Raw genomic sequence first — 9775 nt, forward strand, 5'->3', positions numbered from 1 at the left:
TTGTTGGGGAAGGGTGCAGGGGTTGGGGGGGCTGGGAGGGAGGTGCCCAATGTAACCCAGGCCTGTGACAAGGAAACACATGTTCTGACTTTGAGTGTGCACAGTTCAGCTGGTGCTTAGCAAACCCATCATGGGACTGAAATAAAAGTCTCTAAAAGTGTTTGTGCAAGAGTCACCTCTGGGCTGGAGAAATGGCTCAAAGGTTAAGAGACCTGGCTGCTCTTCCAGAGGCCCTGAGTTCAATTCCCTGCAACCACATGGTGGTTCATGACCATCCGTAATGAGATCTGGCCTGTAGATAGATATTCATATAGACAGAACACTTTATACACAATAAATGAAATAAATAAATGAATCTTTTTTAAAAAAAAAAAAAGTCACCTTGTAGGTATTTTCTGTGTGTTTGGGGACTCCTCCCTTTGGAAGTGTTCCCACTCCTGAGGTTACACATGTCTCTGTCAGGGCTTCCTACCCCCAGGTTATGAAGTGCTGCCCTGGATGACATTAGTCAAGTCTGTGTGTGACCACAGTCATCATGAGTAACTGTGCTTTTGGAGAATCTAGACTCTTGCCCAAAAAGCAAGCATGTATTTGTATTCTTAGTGTACAGCTCAAGACCTCTGATGCCTTAGCATTCCATTTCAGGGTGGTCTGAGGTGTTCACATTGGTGCCTAATGTCACATAGTCTTCTTCCCACCCTTCACAGGAAAAGCATGAGAGTTGGCATTGGTGCACTGAGTCCAAGCTGGACATCCACATCTGGACTGCGTGCCACTGCAGGCCGTAGATAACTACTAGTGTGACCTCTTAGTCCTCTACAGTAGCTGCCTAGACTGTGGGCTTGACTGGGCAGTCCCTTCCTGCTTTGGCACTGATCCATCTCTTGTCCTGTTGCAGGAGTCCTTTTCTGAGCACTTGGGGTTCACCGGCGGCATCGTGCAAGGGTGAGAAGCTTCCCAGCTCTGAGAGTGGGTAGCAGTCTGCTAGGGGGGTTGTAGTCTTGTTCGGTGGCTTTGTTGCTGTGGTTAGCATTTATCTGCTATCTGAGACCCCCAGGCCTTAGCTCGACTGCCCACAGTGTAATGCTAAGCAGCTTCTGTTACACCTGAGCCTCAATCCACCCACTCTACCCTTGTTACCCTTTGAGCACCTTTCCTGCAGCTTCAAGGGCAGGCTGTACTTCTTTATCTTGGGTTGTTGGGACACAGTCTCAATGTGTGAACTAGGCATTTATGTAACTATGTAGCCCAGGAGGGCTAATAATCATCTTCCTCCTGAAATTGGAGTACTTGTGCCTCAGCCTTCCACGTGCTAGGACCATAGGTGTGTGATACCATGCTTGGTTCCAGACCACACTTCTATAAGTCCATGGTGTTAGCCTTGGATGCCATCTTTAGAATATCACCATGTGCCTTTTTCGGACATCTTGAAGTTGAAGCCGAGTTTCTAGCCCCAGTGCTTATCTGTAAGGGCATGACATATTAATAGAAAGGTGATGGTGCTTTCTGCTGCACTGGAGATTGGGCCCATGGCCTCACTGTCGTAGACAAGTGCTTCACTATTGTACGCAGGATTTTTTAGTCTATTGTAGTCGATCCTAGTGTGAGCTGTTCTAACCTTATGGTGGCAGACCCACCATCCTCAGAGCAGCTCCAGCTCAGCACTGTTCCTTTGTGGAACTATTCCTCTCTTTCTACTGTTATATAGGTTCTAGGGACTGAACTCAGGTCAGCAAGCTTACAGGACAAATACTTTACCCCTGAGCTAATTCCCCAGCCCACTGAACATCATGTCTGATGGCACTTTTTTAGTCTCCTGTGACCTGGTGAAATGGTAATATGCCTTGACTAAGAGTGACCTGAGTTTAGCTGTACCTGTGGGTGGGTCTGCTTGAAGCCACTTCTTTCCTTGAATCTGCCCAGCAACCTACACACAGCATTCATCTCTTAGCTCACAGGTGTGTGACTGAGGGACTGAATGTCTCCCTTCTTCCCTCCATGGACTAGGTTGGACCTTTACCGTGCCTCAGGGAAATTTGAACTTCTTGATAGAATTCTACCCAAACTCCGTGCAACAAACCATAAAGTGCTACTCTTCTGCCAAATGACCTCCCTCATGACCATCATGGAAGACTACTTTGCATACCGTGGTTTCAAATACCTCAGGCTTGATGGTGAGTAGAAGACAGTTTGTTGGAGATACTCATTCCTGACCTGGCTGCATGGACTTGAAGTCCAGTGTATACCCTGAATCTGAGAAAACATTCTAACTGCCTGGAACAAAGAGGAGAGCCTGAAGGTGTTCAGTCTCCTGTTTGCTAGAGTCTTCGCTGCAGTGCTGTATTCTGTAGTGTGGGTTCTGACAGTGCCATTTCAGTGTAAGTTACACAAATTGTTGTCACGTGTGCATGAACATAAGCGCCCTGCAAATGTGGAACCTTGAGAGTGCTCTGGCTGTAGTAGAGCTGTACCTACATGCAGCTCCCCTGCATTCTTGGCCTCATCCTTAGCTAGGCTCTGCTACAGCTCAGTGTTAGCAACAGAAACACAAAAGTTTTCACCCAACTCCCAGCCAGCTGTCTTGCCACGGCCTCTAGCAGGCCTGGCCCAGAGCTGAATGATTCTCAGTTGCAATGGGACTCTGGCCTGCTTTTAGGCAAGGTCCTGCACTGCCCAAGAGGCTCTGTGTACCAGTTGCCACAGTATGTCTTTCCACGTTCCCTGCTTTCCACAAGATACTTCAGGGAAGAAAAGGCCAGCATTGTTAACAGAACAAGTGATTGGGGAAGCCCTGGAGTTAGTGTCCCACACTGTCATCCTGGGAAGACAGACTTGAAGACCTCAGAACCAACAAGACTTAGCAGCTTTTTCTTTTCCTTGCAGAGCCTTTATTGGGCTCAGGAGCTGGGTGTGACTTACTCTAGACCTCTGCCTCCCCTGTGCCCCGGACCTTTTAATTTTATACTACATCTTAAAGATGTTTCAGGGACTACCAACCTGGGCTTGATTGCTTCATCTTTTTGTGTGATTCTGTGAAGCTTCATCTAGAACATGCTGACCAGAACTCCCATACATCCATCTGGTCCCAGCCCCTCCTTAGATGCTCCAGGGCCACCTTTGCTAAACAAACATCCTGTTATATATGTTCACATAGCTCAGTGCTGGCCAAACACTGCTGAGATTCAAATGACTAGACCTCTTTAGCTACCTCTCCTGTCCTTAGGAACACAGGTTCTACTTTATCTAGGTCCTTGTCTGCTCAAGTGGGAGCTTAAGGACTTGTATCTGTTTGGTTTCCATTGTGTATTGCATGTGGTGTTAAGGCTGCTCAAAGAGTGTGGCAGAAGGTCAAGGAACTCAGTGTGGCAAATATGAGGTATAGGCCTATTAGCCCTCTGTAAGCTAGGAGCCCAAGGAAGGCTGCCACTGTTACAGCTCTTTTTTTTCTTTTTTCTTTTCTTTCTTCCCCCCCCCCCCCCCCCCCCCCCCCCGAGACAGGGTTTTCCCTGTGTAGCCCTGGCTGTCCTGGAACTCACGCTGTAGACCAGGTTGGCCTCAAACTCAGAAATCTGTCTGCCTCTGCCTCCAAGTGCTGGATTAAAGGAGTGTGCCACCACTGCCCCGCCCGGTTACAGCTCTTATGTATAGATTTTTCTCTAAGCTAGCCAGACTTACTGCAAGAGAATTAAGCGTACATGTCAATACTGTGGCTAGTAGTTCATCTCATCAGACTAGTCCACTAATGCTGAAGTGCTGTGTTCCTTGTCAGAGTATGGCATCAGCCTTGTTAGCTATGTGCTATCTCTCCTCATAAAGGGCAGAGTGAACAAGTGTCAGGAAGCATTGCACCTGGAGATGGCAGCCCAGGAGTCTGCCAGTGTCTTCCTCTTCCAGTGGCTTTTGTCCTACAGGAGACAGCTGGTCTGTGGACCCCTCCCCCCCTTTAAAATCTCCTGATCATGGTAGCATTCGGTAATGATGGCTGTACCTCCAAGTCACTGTCTGGTAACCCTTTACACTCTGTAGAGTACATCTGTGGCTCTTTTTACCTGCAGCACCATCCTTGATGCCAGGGCACAGGCTCCTTTGGATTTCCCACCCCTGTCACCCTCCTAACCCTCTTCTCCTGTGCCTATCAGGAACCACAAAAGCAGAAGACCGGGGCATGCTGTTGAAAACCTTTAATGAACCTGGCTCTGAGTATTTCATTTTCCTGCTCAGTACCCGTGCTGGGGGGCTGGGCCTAAATCTGCAGTCAGCTGACACTGTGATCATCTTTGACAGTGACTGGAATCCCCACCAGGTAAATGCACTGCCAGAGGAGAGGGGATATTTCCTGTCTTAGTGTCAGTGTCTCCCTGATGTTCTCCCTGTCCTGGGAGCCGTGAGAAGTACGATCACTAATCCACAGTGGTCATGTTTCCCTCCTGTTTTTCAAAGTGGTGAAGTGACCTCACACCCTGACTTGAGGAGAGCTGTCTTTCCAACAATCATATTTTATTCCTATGTACGTATGGGCAATAGCCAACTCAGGGATATAGCCTTTGTCTCGCCCACATAAGGCTCCAGACTTCATCCTCAACATTACACTAACCATATAGTTCTTGGATTCCATAGCTGAGAAAAAAGTAGGAAACAGGCTAGTCTACAGTACTGATGATTACTTGTCATGGCAGTGCAGCCCTTCCAGACCTGTCCGTATTCCACACACAGTCCTACTCAGCAAAACCAGACCCTTGCAAGCCCTGTTCATTACCTCTTCTTGCTTCCTGGCCACATTTACTCTGAGGCCCCTCTACCAAAAGATGTTATGGTGTGCTGATTCACACATTTAACAGTTTGGAGATGGGTAGCAAATTTGCCCTGTTTCCTCATACAGTTACACTATATTGGTTTGGTTTGTAGTGTTTAAGCTAGTATACAAGGTGAATAGGTGTCCCCATTCCTGTCATCATTCTGCATCTGCCAGGCACACACACTGATGATGTGTTTGATCTGTATTGGTGTGTTCCTGTCCCATTTAGCAATCATTCATTGCTCACTACCTCTCCAGAGGAGACAGTAGTAAAGAAAGCTTTTTGACTGTTGCCTCTGCTTCAAGTTGTTCCAGAAAGATAATTCTCCTCCAGCCTAATGGAAAATTGTCCATTTTCTGTTTATTCAATGACCATACACCCCAAAGAAACCCTTTGATTGTAGCCCCTGGGGCACTTTTGCAAGGACCCTGTAGTCCAACAGTTTCTCAACCTGTTGGTTGCAACACCTTGGGGGCTACCTAAGACTATCAGAAAACACATATTTACATCATGATTCATAATGGTAGCAACAAGTTCTAAAGTAGCAACAAAAGTAATTTTATGGCTGGGGATCACCACAACATGAGGAACTGTATTAAAGGGTCTCAGCATTAGGAAGGTTGGGAGCCACTGCTCTAGTCAGATCAGCTCTAAATAAAATAAGTGATTGCCACAGTAACGAGGCATTGTCTTCACATGCTGGCCACTTAAGTGTAGATGGCCACACACACTGATATTCTCTGGCATGCTCCAGCCTGGCAGATCTAGTAGTAATCATCTATTTGGAGGCTAAGTGGCCTAGGTGGTCACTGTGTCAATCCTGTGATGAGTATCAGTGTAGTTTCTGCTCAGATGCTACTGATGGGCCATTTCCTAAGAGGTAGTTAGGTAATAACAGTAGAGCAGAGGCCAGTATAGGGCCAGCAGGAGCACATCATCAACGCCAGCCTTGACAGTAAGCATCCTGATGTACCTAGGGACCAACTGTCAAACAAGTCCCTTCTGTTCTATAATCAGATCTGAGTCTCAAATTGAGGAACGTCGTTGACACTCAGCCTGCCTACACAAGCTGGCTGGCCCAAAGAGAATTTCAGACAGTCTATGCTAGAAAAGGCAGAAATACTGTTATTGGCAGCTTCACTGCCCCACTGACAGGAGCCAACTGCTCTATTCCTTCTACCAACCTCCTCACACCTATCTGCTCAATCTCTACTGAAGCTGAGAGAATTCCATTGATCAGCACAGTAGGCTCATAAGTGCCAGAGCCCACAGCTGTGACATGGCCATGCTGTGGAGCTGTGACAAGGAGAGGTGGCTCAGCAGTTAAGAAAATATACATGCAGAGTGCCAGCATCTCTAATTCCAGGTTCTCTGACAGCCTCTTCTATGCCCAGTGGGTACTTACATGCATACACTCTTAAACTTACACTTAAAATATATGGGGTTTTTTTTGTTTGTTTGTTTGGTTGGTTGGTTTTTGTTTTTGGAGGGGGGTGGAGTATTTGTTGGGTCCCAGGAAAGCAGACATCTGCTCTGGGTACAAGGCCCCTCCAGGCTCCTAGGGACAGGTCACGGGTCCAATCTTAGGTTCCTAGCCTTTGAAGTTGCAGGCCAAAGCTTAGCTCAATGTCTAGAATTCCCCAGACTGATCCACCTCCTCTCCCAAGGATCTGCAAGCACAGGATCGTGCCCATCGCATTGGGCAGCAAAATGAGGTGCGTGTTCTTCGCCTGTGCACTGTCAACAGTGTGGAAGAGAAGATACTGGCTGCTGCCAAATACAAACTCAATGTGGATCAGAAGGTGATCCAGGCAGGCATGTTCGACCAGAAGTCTTCCAGCCACGAGAGGCGTGCCTTCCTGCAGGCCATCCTTGAGCACGAGGAGCAAGATGAGGTGAGTATGGGGCCAGCCTGGCCCAGCGTGAGTGGTGGATGCATGAGGCTTTCATTTTCCGTTTTGTACCTTTTTTGCACTCTTGGTTTTTGTTTTTGGTTTTTTGGTTTTTTATTTTTATTTTTTTGCGTCCCTTTGGAGTAAAGGGAGTGTGGGCTGAGCAGAAAGAGGATGCACACTTGCTTTCCCTTTGAAGTGGGTTTTTTTCTAAACTGCTGCTGACAGACGGCCGCATTGACAGCCCTGGAGACTGAAGTCCTGTATTTATCCACAGAGCAGACACTGCAGCACGGGCAGCGGCAGTGCCAGCTTCGCCCACACTGCCCCTCCGCCAGCGGGCGTCAACCCCGACTTGGAGGAGCCACCTCTAAAGGTGAGAGGGGTAGTTCAGTCTCCACGCCCACTCAACTCAGCTTCTTGCTGAGACTGGCCAGCGAGGGCCTGACCCCACGAAGCGTGCGTGTGCTTGTGCGAATGTGTGTGCCTCTTGCTGACGCGTGGGATCCTCCACCGCAGCCAGCCTGGGACCTCCAGCTCATCAGCTCATCTTCGGACGGATTCAGCCACTCGCCTCCGAGCCTGGCCACCACCCAACCCAGCCCCACCACAGTCAGACTAAAGCTTTACAATCTTGTAGGAGGAAGATGAGGTGCCTGATGATGAGACCGTCAACCAGATGATTGCCCGGCACGAAGAAGAGTTTGACCTTTTCATGGTGAGCACCTGGACTGGGACCACACAGACAACAGTGATGATAGTGCCCCTGTGGCTATTGGAACTACTGTTCCTCTTCACACAGCTTCCTAATGCCTCCGCGTGATCCTCATGTAGGGATAGTACAGGATACTGCACTGCCATTTCTGTAGACTCTGTGCTTCTTCCCTTTACAGAGGAGTTGAGGAGACACTGAAGGCCTGAGGGGCTATCTAGGGCCTGGGGTACAGATTATCCCCCATGCTGCTAGGTACCAGTATGACATTTAAGTGGAGATCTTTTAATTTTATCTGGATTCAGTAGGCCTGGTATTTTCCTCTAAGGCTGCCCTGTGGACATACCTGTGTTCCATGGTCCAACCTTTTACTAAGGTTTGCTGTAGCAGCCAGGTTGGGTCAGTCCCCAAAATGAAGCACCGTTAACTCTTCATCACCTAGTGTCCCTGTGAGGCCCATTCTGAAGGCTGTTGCTTACCCTGCTAACTGCCTTCTGTCCTTTGCCTACCCTCACATCATAGCGCATGGACTTGGACCGCCGGCGTGAAGAAGCCCGAAACCCCAAGCGGAAGCCACGCCTGATGGAAGAGGATGAACTCCCATCCTGGATCATCAAGGATGATGCAGAGGTGGAGCGGCTGACATGTGAAGAGGAAGAGGAGAAAATGTTCGGCCGTGGTTCTCGCCACCGCAAGGAGGTAGACTACAGCGACTCACTGACAGAGAAGCAGTGGCTCAAGGTACATGCCTGAGAGGGCTATGCGCCGCAGACCATGCCAGGCAGGGTTGGGAGCAGAGGCCGACTTTCTTGGGTCATCCAAACTGATACCTTCCCTCATTGTTGGCTGCATTCTTCGCTGCATGGCTTCCAACAGGACATAGGGACATTTAGTTCCTACCTCTATAGCTGTTACAAGAAAGAGCCAGCAACTAGCTAGCATGCTACCAGCTTGAAGTATAGATGCCTACTTTCTTATGAGGTCTGCTGATAAGAGAGCCTTATAAACAATCAGCAAATTCCTCTGGAGGTGGCAAGGAGCAAGGCTCCCAGACTGCCTTTGAAGAGGGCTGAGGTGTCAGGTCTCTGCCTGCAGCTGAGCTGGCTGCCCTAGGCACACAAAGTGGAGGGCACATAGCAGCTGTCCAATGAGCAGTAGCTGCAGATGGTGAGTGACATCATAGCTGAAAAGCACCAGATGTCTAGCATTAAGGCCTGCATTGGTGTTAGCCATCCTCAATCTAGCCCTAAAGTCAGGTTGTAAGCACAGCCCAGAAGTAGCTATTACAGGAAGGCAGGTGGCAATCCAAGGGTGATTTGTGTGGTCCTACTGTGTGTCCAGGTAGCCATGGAAGCTCAGAAGAGCCTCATCTAGAGCACACCAGGGAAGCCAGTGTGATGGTCAAGTCTCCGATTCTGAGGTTGAGACAAGAGTTCAATGGCAACCTGGGTTGCATGGCAATACCTTGTCAAAGAGAAGAATCTGCCAAGAAGTCAAACCTTGGGATGGGCACTCCTCAGAGTCCTCTAGAACAGGAATGCCAGGAAGATAGTCCTTTGTGTAGTAAGGCCATCACTCCTAAAGGACTTGTCATCGGTTTCACATTTACAAAGCACTAGGAGGCTTTCAGTTCAAGTCATCACATTGCTAAGTTTTGTGCACAGATTTTTGAGGTAGGATTTACATGCCACACATAGCTCCTTTTGAAGGTCCATTGCTAGAGTCAGGCAGCCTTCCTGTCAACATTGGAACAGCCTCATCATCCCCCAAAAAAGCCCCACTCTTTCTGCTTGCTTCTGTTAACTCCTTTGTTGTCTTACATCGGCGGCCACTAGTACTCTTGGCAGTTTTTGTTTTTAAGTATGGTATACTTTCACAGATTGCTGTGTCATCCTTGGCAGGGGCCATACTAAGCTTCTCTATTCCAGTTTCAGTGTATGTGCTGCCAGTGAGCACTACTTAGCATAGTTTTAATTGACTGATTGATGTACTTTTGTGTTTTGTGTAGCCCAGGCTGGCCTTGCACTCTTCTCTCCCTGTGTCCTCCCCACCCCAACAAGTGCTCTTATTACAGACAAGCACCACGCTCCCTTCTTCACATTAAGTAACTGTTGTGAGCATAGCACCATAATGCTGCATTCTTCAGAGTGCTTCATTATCTTTGTATCCACCAGTTGGTGGGTGTTTGGGTTGCTTCCTTTGAGGAGCTGTTTTGGGTGATACATGGTGAGCCATTCATGCCTGCCTTACCATATCTTATGTGTACCTGAGAATGCTATTAATAGAACAAATGGCCAGCCACACGTGTACCAGTCTTCACTAAGACCTGTCACATGTTGCCTTGGTTGTGTGTGTGTTTTTTTTTTTTTTTTTTT

General features: G+C 48.3%; 1 protein-coding gene and 1 pseudogene across 6 annotated transcripts in view; one reads left to right on the forward strand and one right to left on the reverse strand.

Moving 5' to 3' along the window:
* The window catches only part of Smarca4 (SWI/SNF related, matrix associated, actin dependent regulator of chromatin, subfamily a, member 4), an 87197-nt gene that overhangs the window by 57672 nt on the left and 19750 nt on the right, over positions 1 to 9775 (forward strand). For 3 of the 6 annotated variants that reach the window (XM_031345500.1, XM_031345498.1, XM_031345499.1), the window contains 7 exons: positions 899 to 945; positions 2008 to 2174; positions 4140 to 4303; positions 6464 to 6691; positions 6966 to 7064; positions 7329 to 7406; positions 7923 to 8141. In XM_031345500.1, the coding sequence (XP_031201360.1) occupies positions 899 to 945; positions 2008 to 2174; positions 4140 to 4303; positions 6464 to 6691; positions 6966 to 7064; positions 7329 to 7406; positions 7923 to 8141 (1002 nt within the window). The remainder of the gene's footprint in view (positions 1 to 898; positions 946 to 2007; positions 2175 to 4139; positions 4304 to 6463; positions 6692 to 6965; positions 7065 to 7328; positions 7407 to 7922; positions 8142 to 9775) is intronic. The other 3 variants (XM_031345502.1, XM_031345503.1, XM_031345501.1) reach the window with 1 other exon arrangement.
* LOC116074042 lies at positions 9258 to 9356 on the reverse strand (annotated as a pseudogene).

The sequence above is a fragment of the Mastomys coucha genome, unplaced genomic scaffold (assembly GCF_008632895.1).
Source record: "Mastomys coucha isolate ucsf_1 unplaced genomic scaffold, UCSF_Mcou_1 pScaffold23, whole genome shotgun sequence".
NCBI classification, from domain to species: Eukaryota; Metazoa; Chordata; class Mammalia; order Rodentia; family Muridae; genus Mastomys; species Mastomys coucha.